At 41.7% G+C, this 27,632-nt stretch overlaps 1 protein-coding gene across 12 annotated transcripts in view; it reads right to left on the reverse strand.

Moving 5' to 3' along the window:
- C1D (C1D nuclear receptor corepressor) overlaps positions 1-27,632 on the reverse strand; it is a 132,374-nt gene that overhangs the window by 51,632 nt on the left and 53,110 nt on the right. For 6 of the 12 annotated variants that reach the window (XM_055540506.1, XM_055540505.1, XM_055540496.1 and 3 more), the window contains exon 5: positions 10,843-11,014. The exons of 1 other annotated variant lie outside the window; for it this stretch is intronic. In XM_055540506.1, the coding sequence (XP_055396481.1) occupies positions 10,843-11,014 (172 nt within the window). Of the gene's footprint in view, positions 1-2,580; positions 2,855-9,994; positions 10,339-10,842; positions 11,015-24,896; positions 24,960-27,632 lie in introns of those variants that run through there. 5 more of the 12 variants (XM_055540503.1, XM_055540501.1, XM_055540504.1 and 2 more) reach the window with 5 other exon arrangements.

A 27,632-nucleotide genomic window follows, 5' to 3' on the forward strand; every position in this document is an offset into this window, starting at 1 on the left:
AAAACAAAATGCAAAAAGCCAAAATGGTTGTCTAAGGAGGCCTTAAAAATAGCTGAGATAAGAAGAAAAGATAAAGGCAAAGGAGAAAAGGAAGGATATACACATTTGAATGCAGAGTTCCAAAGAATAGCAAGGAGAGATAAGAAAGCCTTCCTCAGTGATCAGTGCAAAAAAAAAAAGAGGAAAACAATAGAATGGGAAAGACTAGAGATCTCTTCAAGAAAATTAGAGATACCAAGGGAACATTTCATGCAAAGATGGGCTTGATAAAGGACAGAAATGGTAGGACCTAACAGAAGCAGAAGATATTAAGAAGAGGTGGCAAGAATACACAGAAGAACTGTACAAAAAAGATCTTCACAACCCGGATAATCACAATGGAGTGATCACTCACCTAGAGCCAGACATCCTGGAATGTGAAGTCAAGTGGACCTTAGAAAGCATCACTATGAACAAAGCTAGTGGAGGTAATAGAATTCCAGTTGAGCTATTTCAAATCCTGAAAGATGATGCTGTGAAAGTGATGCACTCAATATGCAAGCAAATTTGGAAAACTCAGCAGTGCCCACAGGATTGGAAAAGGTCAGTTTTCATTCCAACCCCAAAGAAAGGCAAAGCCAAAGAATGCTCAAACTACCTCACAATTGCACTCATCTCACACACTAACAAAGTAATGCTCAAAATTCTCCAAGCCAGGCTTCAACAGTACATGAACCATGAACTTCCAGGTGTTCAAGCTGGATTTAGAAAAGGCAGAGGAACCAGAGATCAAATTGCCAACATTTGTTGGATCATTGGAAAGGCATAAGAGTTCCAGAAAAACATCTACTTCTACTTTATTGACTACACCAAAGCCTTTGACTGTGTGGGTCACAACCAACTGTGGAAAGTGATTAAAGAGATGGGAATACCAGAGCACCTGACCTGCCTCCTGAGAAATCTTTATGCAGGTCAAGAAGCAACAATTAGAACTGGACATGGAACAACAGATTGATTCCAAATAGGAAAAGGAGTATGTCAAAGCTGTCACCCTGCTTATTTAACTTATATGCAAAGTACATCATGCAAAATGCCAGGCTGGATGAAGCACAAGCTGGAATCAAGATTGCCGGGAGAAATATCAATAACCTCAGATATGCAGATGACACCACCCTTATGGCAGAAACTGAAGAACTAAAGAGCCTCTTGATGACAGTGAAAGAGGAAAGTAAAAAAGTTGGCTTAAAGCTCAACATTCAGAAAACTAAGATTATGGCATCTGGTCCCATCACTTAATGGCAAATAGATGGGGAAATAATGGAAACAGTGAGAGACTTTATTTGCAGGGGGGTGGGGGGGTGGGGGGCTCCAAAAGCACTGCAGATAGTGACTGCAGCCCTAATATTAAAAGACGTTTGTTCCTTGGAACAAAAGTTATGACCAACTTAGAAAGCATATTAAAAAGCAGAGACATTACTTTGCCAACAAAGGTCCATCTAGTCAAGGCTATGGTTTTTCCGGTAGTCATGTATGGATGTGAGAGTTGGACTATAAAGAAAGCTGAGCACCAAAGAATTGATGCTTTTGAACTGTGGTGTTGGAGAAGACTCTTGAGAGTCCCTTGGACTGCAAGGAGATCCAACCAGTCCATCCTAAAAGAGATCAGTCCTGAATATTCATTGGAAGGACTGATGCTGAAGCTGAAACTCCAATACTTTGGCCACCTGATGCAAAGGACTGACTCATTTGAAAAGACCCTGATGCTGGGAAAGATAGAAGGCAGGAGGAGAAAGGGACAACAGAGGATGAGATGGTTGGATGACATCACTGACTCGATGGACATGAGTTTGAGTAAGCTCTGGGAGGTAGTGACGGACAGGAAAGCCTGGTCTGCTGCAGTCCATGGGGTGGCAAAGAATCAGACACAACTGAGCAACTGAACTGAACTGAAACAATGAAATTGAATACAGGTTCACAACCAAATGCAAATTTAGTATTATGACCATAAGAGGGTGAACTACATAATAGATGATTTGGGACAAATGGTATCCAATTGGGAAGAAGTTATAAAGTCAGATTCTTACACTATATGCAAGATTAAATCCCGGTTAGATTAAAGATCTTACTACTAAAAAGTTGTCAGAAGAAAGTTTGAAATAATAACTTTATAATTTGGGGGATGTTTTCCAAATCAAAACAAAAAATGTATGAATCATAAAAGGAAAATTACCGATTTGATGATTCACAAATTTAAAGCATCTCTGAGGCAAACAACACCATAAGCACACTTTAAAGTAAAGCAATAAACCAACAAGAAAGATTTGCACCATAATAAAGTCATTCTCTGTTCACAAACAGTGCCTACAAATTGGTAAGAATGATATTTCTAAAAAGGAAACCAGATATGATTAGGTAATTCACAGAAGAAACACACATGACAGATAAGAAAGGATATTCAACCTCACTAGGAAATACAGAAGTGAATATTAAAGCAATGTAATGATACCCTTTCTTCCCTCAGAATGGCAAAATCTTTAAAGATTGAGAGTATTTATTTATTAGAAAGAATGTAGAAAAATGGATAAACATATACTGGGGTAGGAGTGTAACTCATCATAGGCTTCTTGGTGGCCACCTTGACAATATCTGGTCAAACATGCAGACAATGGGTTCTTCTACTTCTGATTTCATGAAACACACACAGATGGCCCACGCCAAGCCACGAACACTAGAATATTCGCTGATCCTTGTTCATTTGGATTCAGTCCAATGGCCATCACTCTGAAGACAGTTATGACAAAGGTCCTATAATGCGGTCACAAAGACGATGGAAGCAGGGCCAGATGGACCCAGGCAGAAAGATGTCTAAGACACACTAAGAGAAAAAACAAATCACAGAACAATATGAATAGCTGGATCCTTTTACCTTTTTTAAACTACATACAAGTATGTCTTATATCCATATATAAATACATAGAGAAAATTCTGAATGATAAAAACCAAATGGTTAGCAATGGTTTCCCATAGGGAAGAGACTGGCATCCAGGAAAGAAATGAATGGGTGCTTTCATTTTTCATTCTATATACATCTGTACTGTTCAAACTTTTACAGGGACCAAATAGTCACATGTTACCTCTGTAATTTTTTAAAAGAAATTAAGATCAAATAGCACCAAACTTCCCTGTTCTGTCACATACTTTGAAAGGAACTACTTGCTGGGTCCTCTCCATAGAACTGACATACACGGGTAAGGCAGCTAAAATCACCTGGTATTGTGAAAAGAGTTTAAAATGCACTCAGTGAACAAAAGCTATACTCCAAGCTTGATCTTGTTTTCCTGGTTTATTTTCCCAACGTCCCACATGTGTTTGCATCTGACTATTTTGTGGATGTCTCTGTGAGCACCCTTAAACCCTGATAGAGAATATCAGTAAGTATCATGAGTAGTAGAGGGTCCTGAGTCTGGGGCTCTGGGTGGGATCCAGACTGCTCAGGTCTGTTCAGTTCAGTTTAGTTGCTCAGTCATGTTCAACTCTTTGCAACCCCATGGACTGCAGCACACCAGGCATCCCCGTCCATCACCAACTCCTGGAGTTTACTCAAACTCATGTCCATTGAGTCAGTGATGCCATCCAACCACTTCATCCTCTGTCGTCCCCTTCTCCTCCTGCCTTCAATCTTTCCCAGCATCAGGGCCTTTTCCAATGAGTCAACTCTTCCCATGAGGTGGCCAAAGTATTGGAGTTTCAGTTTCAGCATCACTCCTTCCAATGATTATTCAGGACTGATTTCCTTGAAGATTGGCTGGTTGGATCTCCTTGCAGTCCAAGGGACTCTCAAGAGTCTTCTCCAACACCACAGTTCAAAAGCATCAATTCTTTGGTGCTCAGCTTTCTTTATAGTCCAACTCTCACATCCATACATGACTACTGGAAAAACCATAGCTTTGACTAGACGGAACTTTGTTGGTAAAGCAACGTCTCTGCTTTTTACTATGCTGTCTAGGTTGTTCATAACTTTTCTTCCAAGGAGCAAGCGTCTTTTAATTCCATGGCTGAAGTTACCATCAGCAGTGATTCCAGAATAAGTCTTAGCTTCTCCACACTTGTCTTCTTAATCTGCAGAATTCAGTGGCTGGCCCAGTGCTGTCAGAGACCCTTTGCAGCTCTTAACATTTAGGGTGCCTTTGCCAGGCTCCCTCTCTTTTCCACATCCTAAAGGCACTGGGACAAGAAAGTGTGAACACTTGCCCCCTTCATCAATATGAATCATTGGGATTTGATTATATGTCTATGCGGGGCCAGGGGCTGATGAGGAATTAATGACTTATGAGTCTGCTGCCAGATTTTACAGGGAAAACCATTTCATTTTCCCAACTGCACCTGTTCATTTGGAAGTCATATGGATAGTTCCAGTACTCTTGCCTGGAAAATCCCATGGACGGAGGAACCTGGTGGGCTGCAGTCCATGCTAAGGGTCAGACATGACTGAGCAACTTCACTTTCACTTTTCACTTTCATGCACTGGAGAAGGAAATGGCAACCCACTCCAGTGTTCTTGCCTGAAGAATCCCAGGGACGGGGGAGCCTGGTAGGCTGCCGTCTATGGGGTCGCACAGAGTTGGACACGACTGAAGTGACTTAGCAGCAGCAGGGGGCTCTCTGTGAGGATCTGCTGTGGTTCCTGGCCAGTGATCACAGTGACCCACAGTTCTGAGCCAGAAACTAACACAGTATTGTAGATCAACCATATTGCAATTTTTAAAAATAAAATAAAAATAGAACCAATGATACAACAAATATCTATATAACCTCTGTTTTGTCTCCACACATCCACTTCCCCACCCCATGACAGCATTGCTCTTCCTACCAACCAGTTTTAATCAATATCCCAATTTTTTTTTAGTCATTCATAATTTCCATGTTTTTCTCAACAGTTTTACTAAATATGCAGAATTATCTTTTAAATTATCTTTTTTTCATAAAATCCTTAAGAGGATTAAATGAGATAATGCTTAAAATCCTTAGCACAGTGTCTGACACATAGCAAGTATTAAAAAATGTCATCTATTATGCTGATTCTTTTAAATTTCCACTAATGTAATGCAAAAGATCCTTCATTTATTCAGTTGTTCACCTCATTCATTTCTTAATCGCCTAAGATTAAGATGGGTTATCTCTTCTCTCCCATGATAGATGCTATAATGATATACAGTTTGGGGTGAAATTTTTTATCTTTTTAAATAATTATAGATGCACAAAAAATTGTAAAAAGAGTATAGGGAGGTTCTGTGTACCCATCCTCCAGCTCCTACTGACATTTTATATATCTACAGCACATTCTCAAAACCAGGAAATTAACACTGGGATGATACAATTAACAGGACTACAAACTTTCTTCAGATTTCACCAATCTTTGCATGGACTTTTTTTGGGGGCGGGGTGGGGAGTGGTATGTCCTTGCCTCGCATGACATTTTTATCCTGTGTGTAGATCTGTTTAAGATCCAGACCTGTTCTGTCACCACAAAGGAATTCTCTATGCAATCCCTTTAGAGTCACACCCTTCCTACCTAATCCCTGGCAACCACTGATCTGCTCCCTATCTCTAATTTTGTCATTTTGAGAATGCTCTGTAAATGGACTCATACATTATCTAACTTTTTGAGATAAACTACGAAGTTTTACTGGAGAAGGCAATGGCAACCCACTCCAGTACTGTTGCCTAGAAAATCCCATGGACAGAGGAGCCTGGTAGGCTGCAGTCCATGGGGTCCCTAGGAGTCGGACACGACTAAGCGACTTCACTTTCCCTTTTCACTTTCATGCATTGGAGAAGGAAATGGCAACCCACTCCAGTATTCTTACCTGGAGAATCCCAGGGATGGGGGAGACTGATGGGCTGCCATCTATGGGGTCGCACAGAGTCGGACACGACTGAAGCGACTTAGCAGCAGCATGCAGTTTTACACTCATGGGAAATTGACCCTACATCCTGACTCCAGATTTCTTGGCTGGGGAAAATTTCTTGCCTAGATTTTTTAATTAATTTTTATTGGAGTATAGTTGCTTTACAATGCTGTATTAGTTTCTGCTGTGAATCAGCTAAATGTATACATATATCCTCTCTTTTTTGGACCCTCCTTTTTTGGATGGGGAGGAGTATAGAGTTCCTGAGCTATACAGTAGGTTCTCGTTAGTAATATATTTTATACACAGTATCAATATTATATATATGTCAATCCCAGTCTTGCAGTTCATCCCACTCCCATTTCCCCCTGCCACGCCCCCATTTCCATGTTTGTTCTCTCCATCTGTGGCCTTGACTATTAATAGATTTTTACTAAGAATGAATTCCATCTTCAGGTCATGCAGTGTTTCAGTGTCTTGAGAATCTGTTCAAACTTTGAAGATAAAGAATTTAACCACTAGTTAAAATTTACCAGGACTTTGGAGGGTGTTCATGAGGGATCCGGAATGGGAGGGAGGGAGGAGAAGCAGAAAATAGCCCTGGAACTAGATATTTGGGGTCCAGGATATTTGGGCGTCCTGACATGAAAACCATAATTGATGGCAAGACCATTCAGTTGCTGCCTGTGCTGAAAACTAACAAACTTGGAAGAGGTTTGTCTATAAATGTCAGAAATGAGTTTCAATGGTTTGCATCAGTCCCTCACCCCCAACTGACCAAAAAAGGGGATCGTTTGCAAATTGCACAGTAGGCCAGGAAAACAGTCTGAAAACCCTTTCAATCAGATATTTGGGAAGGCGCTTGTCAAAAAAACCACCTTTGCCAAGTTTCCAGGCTGCTCTTTTGCAAGCTCACTTTTGAAGACACATCACAAAGCAGGAAGTGGAAGGAGAAACATGTTTTATTTTGTGATACAATGAAGTCCTTTGTCCAACAAATAGATGCGATAATATCACTGTGTTGAATCCACAAAATGCTTCTCCAAAGAGGTTGTGGCTGCTTTTTCAACTTTTGCACCTTCCGTCTGGTTGAGAGCACCAAAAGAATGGTGCTAAAAGCCTCTTTTCAGATACTTCAGGGGCATTCTTTTGTTTGAATGTACTTTCCCTTTCCCACCCTGTCCCTGGCACCAAACACAGCCTTACAAATCGGCTCAGACTGGCAGGCCGGATGAAGTCAGCAGGGGCTGTGCCAAGTTCCTCTCCAAACTCTGCTCACTCACGCTCTCTCCGCATAGAAAGGGCAGCCTGACTGCTCTCAGAAGCAGAGCTTTGTACACATGCCAAGGGGCTCTTGGGGAGAGCTAAAGCAGAGATCCTCCCACGTTGATTTTACCTAGACTGTGTCAGACAGAGCAGAACACCTTGCAAATTACCACATTTTCTCTTTACTTAATATTATTAATAGAAGCTTTGTCTGATTCTGCAACTGATTCCTGAAAGGACATTCCAAATGAAGATGTGTTTCTATAAGCCAGCGACACCCAAAATTACTTAATATGACAAACCGTTTACTGTCTCCTACTGGATTTGAGAGACCACACATGAGAGGGCTTCAGTTTTCTAAAACACACAAAAACGTGTGAAAATGTAAAGACATGAATTCCAGTGGCATTTCTCAATTGCAGGTGTATGGATTTTTAGGCACCACAACTTTTAATTAGCTCGGCTGTGTGGTTTAGAACAGTGGTTCTCAACTGGGGCAGTTCTGCCCCGCAAGGGACGTTGGGCAATATCTGGAGACATTGCTGGTTGTCACAACTGGGTGGAGAGTGTTACTGGCATCTAGTGGGTAGAGGTCAGAGATGCTGCTGGCCATCCCGAGATGCACAAGACAGCCTTCCCTGCAAAGACTTCCTGGTCCTAAATGTCAATAATGCTGAGGGTGAGAAACCTGGTTAAAGGAAAGCATGACACCTTTGAAGTCAGAGACCCTGGATCTGAATCCTGCCTTTATCTTCAATCTAACCTATCCAAGCTTTGATTCCTCTTCTGTAAAACCTGGAAAAGGCCCTGATGCTGGGAAAGATTGAGGACGGGAGGAGAAGGGGTCAAAAGAGAATGAGATGGTTGGCTGACATCACCGACTCAATGGACATGAGTTTGAGCAAACTCCAGGAGCAGTGAAGAATAGGGAAGCCTGGCATGCTGCAGTCCATGTGGTCACAAAGATTCAGACACAACTTAGTGAGCTGAACAACATGTAGATGAAAGAGTGAGTTTTCATGAGTATTTATTGCAATCTGCTTTTTAGATTCTATCACATCTCTAGGGCAGGTTTTCTCATTTCTACTGACATGTGGAACCAGATAATGCTTTGTTATTGGGTATTGTCTTGTGTATTATAGAACTTTTAGCAGTATCCTGACATCTGCCCAATAGAAGGCCCCTTTCTTGTCCCCAACCTCACAGTTGTGACAAGCAAAAATGTCTCCATACATTGCCAAACATCCCTGGAAGGATACAAAATTACCCCAATTAAGAATTGAGGACTATTGCCCTAAGGTAAATGAGAATTAGGTTTTCTAAAGCTTTCCTGCTTTCCTGCAGTATTTACTCTATTTGTCCTTAAAATTAAGTCTCTGAAATCTTATTATGAGTTAATATATCCGTTTGCTGTCCTGACAATTAAATAATAAAATGTGTGTAAAAACATCTAGCACAGCGTAAAGCACTTTGATCAATATTTCTTGACTTTGACATGGAAACAACCTAAATGTCTATCAACAGATAAAGAAGATGTGGTGTGTGTGTGTGTATATATATTATATATATATATATATATGTAATGTATTCCAATATATATTGGAATATATATACTGCTCAGTCATTAAAAGGAACAAAATAATGCCATTTGCAGTAACATGGAGCCTCAGATTTCCTAGCTCTGTCTTTGGCTTTGTTCCTTAATTAATCCCTTTTAGCGATAATGTTCCTCTATGTGTTTCACTGTTTTTCCCTCTTGTCATCTTACTTAGTATGACCTTATATCCAGGCTGAGATGCACCTAAATAAGGGTGGGGACATAGCTCATGTGTCTCTTTATCCTGGACTGTGTCTGCATAGATGCTGGCAGAGATTCTCCAAAACATTTTAGCAATTTGCAGTGCTTTAAAGATATGTCTGCAGATTCTTTGACATCATTAAAAGTGGAGTGGAATCCCATTGCCTTTGGATGTGGGCTAGCTTAGCAACGAGCATCCAGCAAACAGAAAGCAGCAGAAGTGATGCAGCATGTCTTCCAAGACTGGATCACAAATGGTGATGTGTCTTCTTCCTGACACTCTCTCATTTATAAATTTTATTTTATTATGATAAGAACACTTAACATGAGATCTACCCTCTTAATAAAAGCTTAAGTGTACAGTGCAGTTTATTGACCACAGCCTAGATCTCTCTTAGAACATGGACCTCTTAGAACACCTTGGAATGCTGAGCTGACATATAAGTAGCTGGAGGGGCCACATGGAAACAGAAAGATGCCCAAGGAACCCCAACTGTCTTAGCCCCCTTGTTCTAATCCTCCCAGGATTAATCCCCAGATATGGGAGTGAATGACTTTCAGATGATTCTAACCCCAGTCTTCAGACTACCCCGGCTGACTTCCCAACAGTCTCTATTGCCCAAATTCATAAGCAAAATAAATATTTCTGTTTGAAGCCACTAAAATTTGTGTGGTTCATCACACAGCATTAGATAATAGGAAGAGATTGGATCCACAGGTGAAGAGCTGTGGAATACAGAACCAAAAATATTCCCCATTTCAAATATATCCCCAAACTGCAGGGTCAATGGTTAAGGTCACTCTAATTGCACCATCTCTCTTTGCTGGTTCCCTACCTAAGCTTTAGAAAGTAGTGCTACCCGAATGACAAAGACCATCCAGAAAATCTCTAGGTTGACATATTAATCCTTGTGGGTTTCAGCTCCTGGGGAATTTATATTTTACTTTCCAACCTACATTTTTTTTTTTTTTTTTTTTTGGCTAGGTGTTTTCAACTAATGGTTTTCATGCTATTAATGGTGAAATGTGGCTTTTTTTTCTAGGAAGAAGTGGAATATTTGTCCTTTACTCCCTACCAATTGAACTTCAGAGGTGATTTCATTAAAGTCTTCTAAGAAATTCAGCACAGCAACAAGACTCACTTTTGTTGAAAATTATAGGTGCCCAAATACAGAGATCATTGTTGGCTTTGAGTTGCACTAGAATAGAATGGCTTCGTGGGCTGGGGACCAGACTCTTTCATCAGCTCTGATGCACTCAGTGGATCCCTTTGCCCTCTTCTGGTTGCATTTCTTTCCTAGTTTGGTGTTTAATAATCAACTTCTCTGATCTTCACAAACAATTCACTGAGAACTGAACAACTTAAAAACATCTGAAAAACATAAACTGATGTGAGATGTTAGACTGTTGAAAAAAATCTAGGAAGATTGGAACATTGCATTCTAATCAGTTGGCTGGTGGTCCATGATCATGATGAATTTCTTACTCTGGTTGACACATTTTCAAATGTTAATGTCCTCTTGAGGAATAAACTGTGTTCTAATGATCGAAATAATGGCTTCAAAGGTGAGCATTGCGCTTATTATGGTTTCAAACCTTGGCACTGTGCACAGAGAGGTGTTAGGTTATGTGCTTGACAGAGAAATAATTATGGCCACATAATGAAAAGGAACAGGTTTTGAGAGAGGGATTATGGAGAGGACCTGGGTCATGAGGGAAAGAGACTCCATCAGTAGGAGGACACAGTCCCTAGTCAAGTGGAGGATACAAGATCAAGTTTCCTGGAAATTGTGCAATTCACACCCATCAGGGCTCTGGTTCCTGGATACATTTTCTTTCTCTGCCCTGAGAGGGAAGAGTCAGAGAGATTTTTTTTCTATCAAAACTCACCTTTCTTTCTGCTTAACGCTGAGTCAAGAAAGACAGGAAACTTGAGAGCAACAGGGTGAGTTCCCAGTTTTTTCATCTCTCCAGGAGGAAGGCAGAGCAGACAACCTCCTGGTGACCAAACACACTTCCAGCGGCAGGCTGACTGGTAGAATTCGTCTGAGAACAAGAGCACCTGTCAGCAACAGAGAGAAGAACTGGAAGTAGTATCCGGAAAGGAATTATCAGTCTCCTGTGGCGCTGTAGCTTTCCTTGAAGCCATGGCTGATAAAAGCCTCTCATTTTCTTAATTCCATCCTGAGCTACCTTCCTAGGAAAACTTGCAAAGTGTTTCAGCACAGAAATTCCATCACACACAGAATTCGTGAGCAGCTGGACTTTTAATAATGAAGCCAATGCACAAAGTCTCCTTGTTTTTCCTGAGATAAATATACTGTGAATCATACAGGTGCAAAAATTCAACTGAGTGGCACTAAGAAAGGAAGTGAGGGAAAACAGGTTACCTCTCCCCCAAAATCTTGTCTTGTCCTGACCAAAGGCAGCCCTCCAACAGGTACTGTGCATAAGTGTTCTATGCTACATGAGAAATCACCAATACTTTGACCACTTGATACGAAGAGCTGATTCATTGGAAAAGACCCTGATGCTTGGAAAGATTGAGGCCAGGAGGAGAAGGGGGTGACAGAGGATGAGATAGTTGAATGGCATCATTGACTCAATGGATATGAGTTTGAGTAAACTCCAGGAGATAGTAACATACAGGGAAGCCTGGCTGTAGTCCATGGGATTGCAAGGAGTTGGACATGACTGAGCAACTGAACAACAACAAGAAGTGGCTTTAAACCACACTCATTTATTATCTGAAGTTCCATGGGTCAGGAACCTGAGCATCTCTTGGTGGGATTCTCTGCCCAGGATCTTACAAGGTTGCATTTTCATCTGGAACTCAGGTTTCCAAGTTCACTGGCTGTTGGCAGAATTCAGACACGTGCAGCTGTAGAACTGAGGCTCTCAGCTTCTAAACACCTGCTGGTCCTGCTGTGAGGCCCTCTGACGATATGATAGTTTGCTTGTTCAAGACTAAATGAGTCTGCTCAGGCTGCCATAACAAAATGCCATAGACTGGGTGGCTTAAACAATAGAAAGTTATATTCTCACTAGGAGAGATCAGGGTTCTAGCATAGTTGAGCTCTGTGAAGCTCTCCCACTGGATTGCAGACAGCCACCTTCTCATTGTGGGCCCATGTGACCTTTGCATATGCAAGTGCTCAGGGAGAGTAGGAGAGAGAGAGAGAGAGGGAACAAGCTCTCTGTTGTCTCTTCTTATAAGGCACTAACCTCATCATGAGAGCCCCACCCTCACAATCTTATCTAACCCTAATGACCTTCCAAAGATTTTGTCTCCAAAACCCCAAAACCATCACTTTGGGGGTCAAGGCTTCAACATATGATTGGAGGTGGGGTGGAACACAAGCATTCAGTCCATAGGAAAGGCCAACAGGAGAGTGCCTCCAACCTTATTCATCTTGGATCTTTAGACCAACTTTTAGAGGGTTCACCTGATTAGGTCAGGCCCACTTAGAATGTCTTTCCTTTGATAACTTAAAGTCAGCTGTTTAAGGGCCTTAATTAAATCTAAAAAACCCATTCTCCTTTGCCATATAACACAACCTAATCACAAGAGTGAAATTTCATCGTGTTCACACACTCAAATGGGGCGGGGGGAGGGCAAGGAGGAATTATATAGAATGTGTAAGCCAGGGGTTGGGTATCTTGAGAGCAATCTCAGAACTCTACTTGCCACACCTTACCATTGACCCTGTGCTGTCTTTTCTCTCATATCCCTTTATCCCTCAGCACCTTCCTCCATCACCCTCACTACCACATACACAAATGCATGCATACATAAGCATACACATACACTCACTACTTTTTCAGAGCTACCTACAAATTTGCTGCAGCCACTTGGCCATTACCTATGGCCTCCCCATGCCCTCCCTTCCTGCACCCAGATCCATCTTGACCTGAAAGGCATAGCCTGTTGGAGCACAGAGGAAGACTCTGAGAAAGGAATTTTGTCTTTCTACCAAATGTTTTTTCTCTAAAGACTTTTTAAAAATTTATTTATTTATTTTACTTGGAGGCTAATTACTTTACAATATTGTGGTGGTTTTTGCAATACATTGAAATGAATCAGCCATGGGTGTGCATGTGTTCCCCATCTTGAACCCCCCTCCCACCTCCCTCCCCATCCCATCCCTCAGGGTCATCCCAGTGCACCAGCCCTGAGCACCCTGTCTCATGCATCGAACCTTGACTGGCAATCTGTTTCACGTATGATAATATACATGTTTTCATGCTATTCTCTCAAATCATCTCACCCTCGCCTTCTCCCACAGAGTCCAAAAGACTGTTCTTTACAGGAGAAGTCTGTGTCTCTTCTGCTATCTTGCATACAGGGTCATCATTACCATCTTTCTAAATTCCATATATATGCATTAGTGTACTGTATTGGTGTTTCTCTTTCTGACTTACTTCACTCTCTATAATAGGCTCCACTTTAATCCACCTCATTAGAACTGATTCAAATATATTCTTTTTAATAGCTGAGTAATATTCCATTGTGTATACGTACCACAGCTTTCTTATCCATTAGTCTGCCGATGGATATCCAGTTTGCTTCTATGTCCTGGCTATTGTAAACAGTGTTGAGATGAACATTGGTGTACATGTGTCTCTTTCAATTCTGGTTTCCTTGGTGTGTGTGCCCAGCAGTGGGATTGCTGGGTTATATGGCAATTCTATTTCCAGTTTTTTAAGGGATCTCCACACTGTTCTCCATAGTGGCTGCACTAGTTTGCATTCCCACCAACAGTGTAAGAAGTTACCCTTTTCTCTGCACCCTCTCCAGCATTTATTGTTTGTAGACTTTTTGATAGCAGCCATTCTGACTGGCATGAAATGGTACCTCATTGTGGTTTTGATTTGCATTTCTCTGATAATGAGTGATGTTTCATGTGTTTCTTAGCCATCTGTATGTCTTGTTTGGAGAAATGTCTGTTTAGTTCTTCAGCCCATTTTTTGACTGGGTTGTTTATTTTTCTGGAATTGAGCTGCAGGAGCTGTTTATATATTTTTGAGATTAATTCTTTTTCATTTGCCTCATTTGCTATTATTTTCTCCCATTCTGAAGTCTGTCTTTTCACCTTGCTTATAGTTTCCTTCATTGTGCAAAAGCTTTTAAGTTTAATTAGGTCCCATTTGTTTATTTTGCTTTTATTTCCAATATTCTGGGAGGTGGGTCATAGAGGATCCTGCTGTGATTTATGTCAGAGAGTGCTTTGCCTATGTTTTCCTGTAGGAGTTTTATAGTTTCTGCTCTTACACTTAGATCTTTAATCTATTTTGAGTTTATTTTTATGTGTGGTGTTAGAAAGTGTTCTAGTTTCATTCTTTTACAAGTGGTTGACCAGTTTCCCCAGCACCACTTGTTAAAGAGATTATCTTTTCTCCATTGTATATTCTTGCCTCCTTTGTCAAAGATAAGGTGTCCATAGTTGTGTGGATTTATCTCTGGGCTTTCTATTTTGTTCTATTGTCTATATTTCTGTCTTTGTGCCAGTACCATACTGTCTTGATGACTGTAGCTTTGTAGTATAATCTGAAGTCAGACAGGTTGATTCCTTCAGTTCCATTCTTCTTCCTCAAGATTGCTTTGGCTATTCGAGGTTTTTTGTATTTCCATACAAATTGTGAAATTATTTGTTCTAGTTCTCTGAAAAATACCGTTGGTAGCTTGATAGGGATTGCATTGAATTGATAGATTGTTTGGGGTAGTATACTCATTTTCACTATATTGATTCTTCTGATCCATGAACATGGTATATTTCTCCATCTATTTGTGTCATTTTTTATTTCTTTCACCAGTGTTTTATAGTTTTCTATATATAGGTCTTTAGTTTCTTTAGGTAGACTTATTCCTAAGTATTTTATTCTTTTCATTGCAATGGTGAATGGAATTGTTTCCTTAACTTCTCTTTCTGTTTTCTCATTGTTAGTGTATATGAATGCAAGGGATTTCTGTATGTTAATTTTGTATCCTGCAACTTTACTGTATTCATTGATTAGCTCTTGTAATTTTCTGGTGGAGTCTTTAGGGTTTTCTATGTAGAGGATCATGTCATCTACAAACAGTGAGAGTTTTACTTCTTCTTTTCCAATCTGGATTCCTTTTATTTCTTGTTCTTCTCTGATTGCTGTGGCTAAAAATTCCAAAGCTATGTTGAATAGTAGTGGTGAGAGTTGGCACCCTTGTCTTGTTCCTGACTTTCTCTAAAGACATTTATGACGAATTATTAAAAGTGATGAGTAACTCTGAGTCTTTAAAAGTTCTACCAAAAAAGTTTGAATTAGATAAAAAAATTATCTCCAAAATATAAAACTCACCATAATTTAATTAAATGCTCATAAAACATTTTATCAGAATAAAAACATATTAATATGTGTAAATTTTATTTAATGGGGATGTGAGAATATTATAATATGTTTTCTGTGATGAGGCACTAGGCTCCAAAAATAAGGGTTTCAAGGATATGTGAAGGAAGCAAGCAACTTTGTGAGATTCATTTACCCACAGGTACTAGAACTCACAGGCTGGTGTTAGAAAAGAAAAATCTCGAAATGACAGTTATTTTACTTTTAATATTAAGGTAGATAGTCTAGCCTTTATGCTTACTCAATTCTATTTCCTTATGAATTAAAAAAAATCAAATAGACATTTTTATTTCACATATTGGGAAAGAATAATAAAGTATTTGTCTCAGACTACAGTAGAATTATATCAAAGAACATAGTCTACCATTGAACTATAGAATCACAGATTCTGAGCTTGAACCACTGAGCATCATCACCTGACAGATGCAAAGAAAATGTGATGAGCCCAGCTCTACACTCACCAGTGAGCTCACCACGGAGGCAGGAGTCAGGGCCGTCTGACTCCCAACCCAGAGGCCTTCCCAGCATGATGTGCTTTCTGCTTTATCTCCTCATGCTACACTCATGTTCCTTCAGTCCAACCTTCTTGTCCCAGACTAGACCTCACATACATGTATGATTTTCAGTTTTAACTCTTTTCTTCCCAACCTCACCTGGAATTCTGAGAATAAACCGTAAGAAGAATCCCAGTATCTTGGTACTAAGATACCTCTCAGTGATCATCTAATCCATGCTGATTTTGAGTCTGGGTATCCTTTTTACAATATCCCTAAGATGAGGTCAACTAGTCTCTTCTTGAATACCTCCAGGGATAGGGAGCTCACTACCAAAGATAACGGCAAGTCCAGCCTGAGCAGCCTTAACTGCTGAGATACTCAGTTTCCCTCTAATTTCACATGTGTTTTTCCAGAGGCACATAGGAAAGTGTAAGTCATTTCAAAGGCCATTGTGTCTCATACCTGAAGATGATTTGTTTCCTTCAAATCACTTCTCCCAGAGTTTCTCAGTGCTGGTATCATTATCATTTAGAGTGAGACTTCTTCTTCAAGTGGGCCTGTCCTGTGCATTGCAAGATATTTAGTTCCCCTGAGAACTAAATTCCAGTAGTTCACATACACTCATCATGTGACAACTTATTCACTGTGGCAAGAAAACATCCTCCCATATTTCCAAAAACCCTTGGGGAGGGCAAGGATACTGTCCCTTACTGAAAACCACTGTTAATCGAGGTCAGCCCTCCCCCTGCCCTAAGTGCCCTCAACCATTGGCTATTGCCCATGGCACAGTTGTAGAGTGCTTCACCACCCATGGAATTCTCAAAGTGACCCATGTGTCACTGTCCTCATGAACACATGATTACAGAGGGAAAGAGACAATTAATGCCAAGTATTTAACATAACTAGAAGGCAGTCTTTTCCCTTGTTGTATTTAGAAATCATCCATCTTGCACTGTTCTACATGTCCCCCACTTAAAAGCCACCCTCCCAGTCTGCTATGGTAACTGGGAAACATATGTTGTCAATTAAGTAATTTTGCTGAAACTAGAAATCCAGATCACCTTGTTTCCCACCCAAATAGCCATCTCTCAATTATTCTGCCAACAGAAGTACCTTGTAGTTCTCTAAAAATCTCTCACCTCTGGCCATTGTTTTCGTAGCTATTAACCAACTACGGCTGGACCTTTTGATTTTGATTTAAATTGCTTCAATCAGAGTGACTGTTAAGACAGAAAATAATTGAAATCCAAAATTGCCCCTAAAATTGCTTTGAAATCAGAGCACAAACTGGCGAGAGATTATGATGTCATCAAATGTTAGACCACCACCCAGAACACCAAAATCTTGTTCACTCATTCCTCAAATTTTCTTGATTACACACATGACAGCTGCTGGGTTTGGGGAAGCAGGGAGCACTATGCCATATGGTGGGAAAGCATGGGCTTCTTGCTGTGAGTCTTGGATCTGCCACTTAGTAGCTGTGTGACCACATGCAGATTTGTTTACCTCTCTGTGCCTCACTTTCCTGTAAAATGGAGACAATAATACTTACTTCTCAAGGCTGTTATAAGGATTTGTAAATGAAATAAACAATACACAGTCAATAATAAGAATGGAAAAGAGTTTTACTTGAGTGAGACTGAAGGCTAGCCAGAAAGCCAACTTTCCAAATGTCTCTGAGGAACTGCTCCAGAAAAGCATGGTTTCCAGCACAGTTTTATATTTATATCTTGTCAGGACAAAGATTGCATTCTGACTCAATGAACATGAGTTTTGGTAAACTCCAAGAGATGGTAAAAGACAAGGAAGCCTGGTGTGCTGCAGTTCGTGGAGTTTCAAAGAATCGGACACAACTTAGCAACTGAACAACAACAAAAAACAAAGAACATTAAACAAATCAGGGTTACATTTCTTCAAGGTTTCAAAAAAAAAAAAAAGAACAGACCAGCCTGTAGGCAGTGAGTCAGTATGGCTTTGGTGCCTGGGAAGGGAGTCTTATCATTAAACAGGGACCAGCATCAGCATCCCAGGAAAAGAGGCATTTAATCCTTATTTTTAACATGGACTTTCTTTACTTTTGGTCAATAATTTTTACTTTTATTTTTCTCTAATAATTAAAGCAGATGTCCAGTGTATGTTTAACTTGCCACAAACAGGCTCTTTTAGTTAGCAAAAGACTCAAGTTAATAATTTATAGAAAAGCAAGAATAATTTCCCTATATCTCAATATGTGAAAATTTCTTTTATCAGATTGAGTGGGCTGAGAATGAGCAAGTAGGTCCTGTGAACACTCCACCAGAACCTCTAGAGTACTTGCATGGTTTCTATGCACCTGTCCTCACCACTGCTGATTGAGGCTGTTTGGATTTTTTTTCCCTTCATCTTCTAACTCTTGAAGCCTGGTGAAGCTGCTTAATGGTGTATAGCACAAAAAGTCAAAAGTACCTGGGATTTTCTGGGCCCCAGCACCACCGTTACCCCACTGTGGTGATCCTGAGCCCATGACAGACTGGGGTGAGTACACAAAAGCCCAGATCCCCTCACCATCAGTGAGGACAAACTCCATGATGTAACTTACACTCCAGAGCCCCCACATGTGATCAGGCTGAGCCTGGGGCTTCCCCTGAACTCACAGCCCAGCGTGGTTTCTTCTCTTCCTCGGCCCTGATTCTTCCATTCTCAGAGAAATCCTACAAGAGTCCCCTGTACACAAATTCCCTTCTCTAGGCCTGCAAGTCCAACATGAGACAGCCACTTACCATAATTCACAACGAGCAAGCATTTAATAAACGTTAGTCTTTATTACACTTGCCATTAACAGGTACTATGAACTCAGTAACGTTTTAAAATGCACGTGCATTTTGTAAGTTCCAACCGCTTCTCAGTTCAGTTCAGTTTGGTTCAGTCACTCAGTCGTGTCCGACTCTTTGCGACCCCATGAATCACAGCACGCCAGGCCTCCCTGTCCATCACCAACTGCTTCTAAATATATCTAAACAATAATTACATATGTACAAGACACTGGGTCTTCCCAGGTGGCACTAGCAGTAAAGAACCTGCCTGCCAATGTGGGAGATGTAAGAGACACGGATTTGATCCCTGGGTCAGGAAGAGCCCCTGGAGGAGTGCATGGCAGCTCACTCTAGTATTCTTGCCTGGTGAATCCCAAGGACAGAGGAGCCTGGTGGACTGTAATCCATAGGGTCACAAAGAGTCAGACATGGCTGAAGCTACTGAGCATACAGGCACACATATACAAGTGTGCACAATATGTCTTGAGCCTATAAAATTCGGAACAGTCTGGACACACTGTAGTCATCATAGTTCCCCGTGGCCACATTTAGGAAACACAGCTTTTAAAAAATTATCTTATTTCACTGAAAGCAAAACCAAGAACAGGAGAGTCTTTGTGAATGGCCCCAGTCCCAAGGCTAAGGAGTGACGAGCAGAATTAGAACTCAGGTCTGCTGCCCAGTTCATTTTCATCACACCTTTTAGGTGCCCACTGGCCAGTTTTCAGACAAGGGAAATAGTGGGAACTCAGAAGCCTGCTTAGAGCACCAGCGGCAGCACCCCAGGAACAGTAATGGAAAGCTTGTGTATGCACCCATACTGGGTGCTTTAACAACCGAGTATATAAATGCTCCCTGCCTTCTAGAAGCTCATCCCTGAGCATGGACAAAAGACCAGATGCATGAGAATCATAAGAAAATACCCCCAAAGCATCAGGAAATTGGGGTTACCAAGAAGCATGGGCTCCATTTAGAATTAGGAGGAGCCTTCACAGACATGCTGTCTAGTGATTTTCAGTGTGTTGTTTAAGCAGCAGAATCTTTGGTTTGAATGAGTCAGATGCCAAACTGCAGGGTCTAGAACAGCTAAAAGCAGGTGTGTTTAAATGAAAGGAGATGGAAACCGAGAACACTGTGGCCACATCCCCCTGCCTTCTCCATCCCCAGGATCCAGGCAGATGCTCCACTCATTCACAGAGGATGACACATAAGGTCGCCCTCCCTTGCCTTTGCATTACCAATGCCCTGATTCTCTCTCACTTGTCTTGCATAAGAGCCCTCGTGCGCTCTCCTTTCTCCCCTCCCATTCCTGTCCACACCTCCTCCCACCTGACCCACACATCACTGTCGGCAGGGTCTTCCTACTCTACACCTCCCACACAAACCCTGTCCCAGAAGCCTTCTAATCAGCCTTCAAGGGCCACCAGAAATGCCACCTCCTCCAGGCAGCCTCCTGGGATCTTCCCAGTCCAAAGTGCCCATGTCTTGCCCTCTTGGCTCCTGCTTCACTTCCCCCTGCACTTAGGATATTCATGAACATCTCATCTTCCCACACTAGGAGGTTTAATTGGTTGTGTTTCCCCCACTCACACACCCATAGTGGAGCACCTTGCCCACAGAGAATGGCCAACAAAAGTGATTGCCCACAATCACAGCTTGACCTTGGTGGCATCAGCCAGAGAGGGGACCCATGGACAGGATGGAATACCTGGGCCTGAGTGGGCATGTGGAAAGACTACAGAAACAGCACTCACTCCATTTGTAGATTTGTCGCTATCTGTAAGGCAATGGCACCCCACTCCAGTACTCTTGCCTGGAAAATCCCATGGATGGAGGAGCCTGGTGGGCCGCAGTCCATGGGGTGACGAGGAGTCAGACACGACTGAGCGACTTCACTTTCACTTTTCACTTTCATGCATTGGAGAAGGAAATGGCAACCCACTCCAGTGTTCTTGCCTGGAGAATCCCAGGGATGGGGGAGCCTGGTGGGCTGCCGTCTATGGGGTTGCACAGAGTTGGACACGACTGAAGTGACTTAGCAGTAGGAAAAACCATCTCACAAATCTGATTAAACTATGCAGGCACAGAGCCTTGGGACAGCTTGGAGAAGCCACAACAAAGGGGTGTGTATACAGATTGATGGAGGTATTTGTCGGGAGGGAAGAAACCTCTGAAGTTCAACTTCACTGGGGATGAACCATCACACTCAGTGTTTTTCCTAAGAAGGGAAATATTTTTCTCAGAGGATGGGCTGTACAGAGTCAATCCTCAGAAGAATAGCCCCTAGAAGGACCTGCACCCTCTTGGAGGGCCCCACCTGGTCCCAGTTAATAAGGGGCTGCACCCAATTATCACACAAGAACCCCAGAGCCAGGCTGTTGAGGTTCTCGACTTACAAATACAGAGGCAGGAAGAAAGAAACAGATACCTCACTGTCAAGCACCCCTGAGAAATACCTGCCCCCTTCAGGGCTGACATCGGGGCCTTCCTGCCTTGGTTCAGCTCTTCAAGATCCACTAAGCAACATGAAAAATGCAGTTCTGCAGATCTGCTGGCATCCTCCATGAGGAGGAGGCAACAGGGGCCCAAATTTAGGTGGGAGGATTATCACCATTTCATCCTCTCCAAGGGTTCAGCCGCTACCTTTGTGCTCAGGACCTCAGCCCAGGAAGAAAGAGAAGATGCTCCAGAGATGGTCTCAGGCCAGGGTCTGCATGTTCTCTGCACCCTCAGCCCTCAACACATTACTTCCTAGCCCATCGAAGCCTGCTTTCAGGAATTCCAAAGGACAGGAATACGCCCTGAAGGGCATGGTTTCCCAAAGGGTACTTGAACACCCCTGGATCACAGCCAACTCAAAACCATCAAGTTGTCAGAAAAAAGAATCAACTAGCAAACAGTCTTAATCTTTGGGGGCAGAGATCCTTAGGCCAGGGCTGCCTTGTCCTGGAGCAGGCTGCTGGCATGTCTCCCTGTGGCCTGCCCACCATCGCGACTCTACAGGACATGCTGCTGACAAGCAGGCAGTGCTCGGAGTCCCACTTCTGCAGACACCACACCCTGCAGCAGTGGGCGCAGCCGTGAGAATCGTGCTAATAACTTCACTGGTTATAGAATCAATCCAGAGGCAAGGTTTGAGGGCAGCCACCCCGCAGCCTATTTGGAGTAAGGGGTCCTCGTGGAAGATGGACTCAGAGCCTGGCTGTGGGGAAGGGGGTCATGCCTAGTCCTGCCTCGACCCTTGAAACACTGTGCAATAACCTTCCCAGTCCTGTGTGTGTGTAACTTATCGGGTGGGCCCAGTCTACCCAAAGGTACCCAAAGGGTATTCACATATGTTGAAAAAGGGAACTGGATGTTTTGCCCAAAAGGTTTAGGAAAATCCCAAATTCAAAGACGTTTTTCTCAAGGACTTCTCAGAGCCTTTAAAATTTAATGAGCCCTGGGAAATTTCAACAACGTGATACAATGCATTGTGCATTCCCAACAGGACTTAATCACCTTTCCCCAGCGGCATCCCCTAGAACCAGCAGAATTTAATTCAGTTTGTTCCATTTCTACCTCAGCAGGTTCTCCAAGTGTGGTCCAGGGACACACTTTCAAAGACCCATGGCTACTTTATTCATTCATCTGTCGATGGGCATTTAAGTTGTTTCTATGTCTTGGCTACTATGAATAGTGCTCGTATGAACAGAGGGGTGCATATATCTTTTGAATTAGAGTTTTGTCCAGGAATGGAATTGCTGGGTCATATGGTAATTCTTTTTTTTTTTTTTTTTTAGATATTTTTAATGTGGACTATTTTTAAAGTGTTTATTGAATTTGTTATAATATTCTGTTCTAACTTTTGGGTTTTTGGCTGCAAGACGTGTGGGATTTTAGTTCCCCGACCAAGGATTAAGCCCATACCCCAGGCACTGGAAGGTGGAGTCTTAATCACTGCACTAACAAGGAAGTCTCTTTTTACTTCTTTTAAGTTTTCTGAGAAACCTCTATGCGATTTTCTATAGCGGCTGCACCAACTTACATTCCCACCAAAGAACATATGCGCGTGTGCATGCTCAGTCTCTTCAGTTGTGCCCAACTCTTTGCAACCCCATGGACTGCAGCCCACCAGGCTCCTTTGTCCATGGGATTTTTCCAGGCAAGAATACTAGAGTTGGTTGCCATTTTCTTCTCCAGGGGATCTTCCCCGCTCAGGGACTGAACTCAAGTCTCATGCATCTCCTGCACTGCAGGCAATTCTTGACGCTGAGCCAATGGGGAAAACCAAAGAAAGCATGCATATAACTGAATCACTTTGCCACACAACAGAAATCAACACAACATTATAAGTCAATTATACCTCAATCAAAAAAAAACAAAAGATCCACAAGCTCAAATCTATGTTCATAATGATAGTAAAATGTTATTTGTCTTCTTCACTATTTTGACAAAGACAAGGATGATCCAAAAACAAGGGGCGGGGAGGGTGAAACTGGGGATACCTGAATACATGTCAAGGGAGTGGCCTTGCATTCTCACAAGAAAGAAAAAACACTTCTACTTTAAAAATGTCCTTTATGAAGTTGTAAGAAGTATTAACTTTATTAGATTGCAACCTTTGAGTGTATATATATATATATATATATATATATATATATATATATACACACACACATATATATATACACACATACATATAATATGTTGTGTGAATACATAAAAAATATACATAAAGCATTTCAACTGCACATTTTGAAAGGTTGTGTCTGGGAAAGCTCTTGAATTGTTACAGTTGCAAACTGAATTAGTCTTTTTTAAACTGGGACACCACTTCACTTGACTGACAAACTACAGTTACACAAATTTGAGTATCTGGCAGACATTTTCTTGATAATGAATGAAATGAGAGGATCTTGACAAGGAAAACAACTGTCAGAGTTTGATATCAATTACAAAATTTGAGCTTTCAAGCAAAAATTAGAATTTTGGAAAACTGTATAAACCATCATGTGTTTGACAGCTTAAAGACTTTTTTAATGAGCTCAATGGGGATATTAACAAATGTGATGTTTTGATATGATGCAAAGTGAAATATGTCAACATTTGGAAGATATGAATAACTCAGTGAACTAATATTTTCAAAATAATTAATGCATGATGTTACAAAAATCTTACATGAGTATAAGAACCATTCAAAGTGCAATTTAGACCAGTGGATTTTAATGTAACAGAGTATGAAATTTTCATTGCTATGGTTTCAGATTCTACATGCAGTCTCCTAGAAATTACCACTTGTCAAGATTTGTTGTAGTCAAAGGGAAATATCCATAAATATCTGAAATGACTACTGAAATGCCCCTCCCTTTTCTAACTACATACCTTTATGGGGCTGGGTGTTCTTTACCCACTTCAAACAAAGCAACATACCACACCAGATTAAATGCAGAAGCAGATGAGAATTGAGCTGCTTCTATTAAGACACACATCAAAAGAATTTGCAGACATGGAAAACAATGCCACTCTGAGTTTCACTAAGTGTTTTTTTGTTTTGTTTTGGAAAATAGGAACATTTTTCAATTTAAAAAAGTCATATTTTTTCTTGTCATGGTTTTTTATTGATTTTTAAATGAATAAATAAATATTTTACAGATTCCTCCTTTTATTTTTTATATTAAGGATCAGCAAACTTTTTCTATAAAGGTACAGATAATAAATATTTTAGACTTCATCAGTCAGTCTCTAGTCCAACTAATCAACTCTATCAGCAGAGCATTTAAGAACCATGTGCTTAGTCGCTCAGTCATGTCTGACTCTGTGCAACCCCATAGACTATATGTAGCTCGCCAGGCTCCTCTGTCCATGAGGATTCTCCAAGCAAGAATACTGGAGTGGGTTGCTATGCCCTCCTCCTCGGGAATCTTCCCAACCCAGGGATCAAACCCAGGTCTCCAGATTCTTTACCATCTGAACCACCAGGGAAGCCCTAAAGAACCATAGACAATACATAAACAAATGTACCTGACTGTGTTCCACTAATTTTTTTTTTACAAAAAAACAGTCATGTGCTAGATTTGGCCCATAGGCCAGAGTTTGCTGATCTCTGTCATACGATAAATATCAATAGATATAACCAGCTGAAACCGAAGCTCTTTGGAGCCCTCAATAATTTAGAAGTGTAAAGAGGCCCTGTGACCAAAAAGATTGAAAAATCACCATTCTACCTGAAGTATGAACACATCATCTTCTTGAAAAGGAATCTCATATAAGAAAAAGGCCAGAGGAGATATGCCGAGGGGAGAGCCCTTCATCCAGGGGTGTCAACCAGACTGCCTGGCTCCATGGGGGTCAGGTCCTGTAGGCAACAAATGATCTGGGTAAGTGAGATTCTGAACACAACAGCAATCCATATTGACATCAGTATTCCCAGTCACCCTAGGAACCCATTTCATCTAGGAAAAAGGGAAAAAAAAGACTCAGATTTTGTCCAGTGTGGCCACCACCACTGCCATGAGGTTGTCAATAACATTCCCCTCTTTTGAAAGATAAAAGTCATTCATGACTTCAAAGCACATCTGCAGGGTAACCTGCAACCAGCGCCAGAAAAACAAGAGGTTCTCCTGAGCTTTCCAGGGGCAAGGGTGGCCTGCGTGGTGCTGAGGGTAGCAGGTCTGATCCTCCCACAAACAAATCATTTCAAACCCAGACAGTGCACAGAAGATTTCAGGCTGCTTGGAGCACACTCATGAGGCCTGCCGAAGGGCTGGCTCCTCAGCCCTGGCCTCCTACTGGATATGTTATGCAAGAACTGAGTCACCCCTGCACATCCTATGACAGATGATGTTTTATTAACTTTGAAGAGTGCCAGCTCATTTCCTGGGTTCCAAGCCAACCCGACATAATAGAGTCCTTTCAACAACCCACTAGAAGAAGTTGATATAATGTCCAAAATATTTCAAGGAATGAACACTACTTAATTTGCTAATAAGCTCTGTGCCAATAAGTTCTCACAGGATAAAAGCCTATCCTGAGAGGCTGCAGGCAAACACAGGGCCACTATCCCTCTATTCCCTTCTAGGTCTTTTTTCCTTGACTGCTTTTTTTTCCCCCTCTTCTAGAAATGCTTTGGGTGACAAAAAGAATTTTCTGGTGTTTTTCACACACAGTCAGCTCTCCTTCCCACCAATCTTCTGGGTATTTTTATTTCATTCCCTGGATGATTTTATTGGATCAACACATCAAGCTGTGAGGTTGATGCTCATGAAATGAGCATCAACATGAAATGTCAACACAAACACAGATACGTCCAGAATAGCAGCGTTCCCTCTCTGCCAATAGAACCCTCTAATCAACACACACACACATACACACACACACACACACACACACACACACACACACACGTCGTCTTTCCTCAGTTCAGTTCAGTACAGTCTCTCAGTTGTGTCCGACTCTTTGTGACCCCATGAACTGTAGCACGCCAGGCCTCCCTGTCCATCACCAACTCCCGGAGTTCACACAAACTTATGTCCATCGAGCCAGTGATGCCATCCAGCCATCTCATCCTATGTTGTCCCCTTCTCCTCCTGTCCCCAATCCCTCCCAGCATCAGAGTCTTTTCCAATGAGTCAACTCTGCATGAGGCGGCCAAAGTACTGGAGTTTCAGCTTTGGCATCATTCCTTCCAAAGAACACCCAGGACTGATCTCCTTTAGGATGGACTGGTTGGATCTCCTTGCAGTCCAAGGGACTCTCAAGAGTCTTCTCCAATACCACAGTTCAAAAGCATCAATTCTTCGGTGCTCAGCTTTCTTCACAGTCCAACTCTCACATCCATACATGACCACTGGAAAAACCATAGCCTTGAGTAGACAGACCTTTGTTGGCAAAGTAATGTCTCTGCTTTTCAATATACTATCTAGGTTGGTCAAAACTTTCTTTCTAAGGAGTAAGCGTCTTTTAATTTCATGGCTGCAGTCACCATCTGCAGTGAATTTGGAGCCCCCACCAAAATAAAGTCTGTCACTGTTTACACTGTTTCCCCATCTATTTCCCATGAAGTGATGGGACCAGATGCCATGATCTTCGTTTTCTGAATGTTGAGCTTTAAGCCAACTTTTTCACTCTCCTCTTTCACTTTCATCAAGAGGCTTTTTAGTTCCTCTCCACTTTCTGCCATAAGGGTGGTGTCATTTGCATATTTGAGGTTATTGATATTTCTTCCGGCAATCTTGATTCCAGCTTGTGCTTCTTCCAGCCCAGCATTTCTCATGATGTACTCTGCATAGAAGTTAAATAAGCAAGGTGACAATATACAGCCTTGACGTACTCCTTTTCCTATTTGGAACCAGTCTGTTGTTCCGTGTCCAGTTCTAACTGTTGCTTCCTGACCTGCATATAGGTTTCTCAAGAGGCAGGTCAGGTGGTCTGGTATTCCCATCTCTTTCAGAATTTGCACAGTTTATTGTGCTCCACACAGTCAAAGACTTTGGCATAGTCAATAAAGCAGAAAGAGATGCTTTTCTGGAACTCTCTTGCTTTTTCCATGATCCAGCAGATGTTGGCAATTTGATCTCTGGTTCCTCTGCCTTTTCTAAAACCAGCTTGAACATCTGGAAGTTCACGGTTCACATATTGCTGAAGCCTGGCTTGGAGAATTTTGAGCATTACTTTACTAGCATGCGAGATGAGTGCAATTGTGCGGTAGTTTGAGCATTCTTTGGCATTGCCTTTCTTTGGGATTGGAATGAAAACTGACCTTTTCCAGTCCTGTGGCCACTGCTGAGTTTTCCAAATTTGCTGGCATATTGAGTGCAGCACTTCCACAGCATCATCTTTCAGGATTTGAAATGGCTCCACTGGAATTCCATCACCTCCACTAGCTTTGTTTGTAGTGATGCTTTCTAAGGCCCACTTGACTTCACATTCCAGGATGTCTGGCTCTAGGTCGGTGATCACACCATCATGATTATCGTGGTCATGAAGATCTTTTTTGTACAGTTCTTCTGTGTATTCCTGCCACCTCTTC

This window comes from Bubalus kerabau, chromosome 11, assembly GCF_029407905.1.
Source record: "Bubalus kerabau isolate K-KA32 ecotype Philippines breed swamp buffalo chromosome 11, PCC_UOA_SB_1v2, whole genome shotgun sequence".
Taxonomy (NCBI): Eukaryota; Metazoa; Chordata; class Mammalia; order Artiodactyla; family Bovidae; genus Bubalus; species Bubalus kerabau.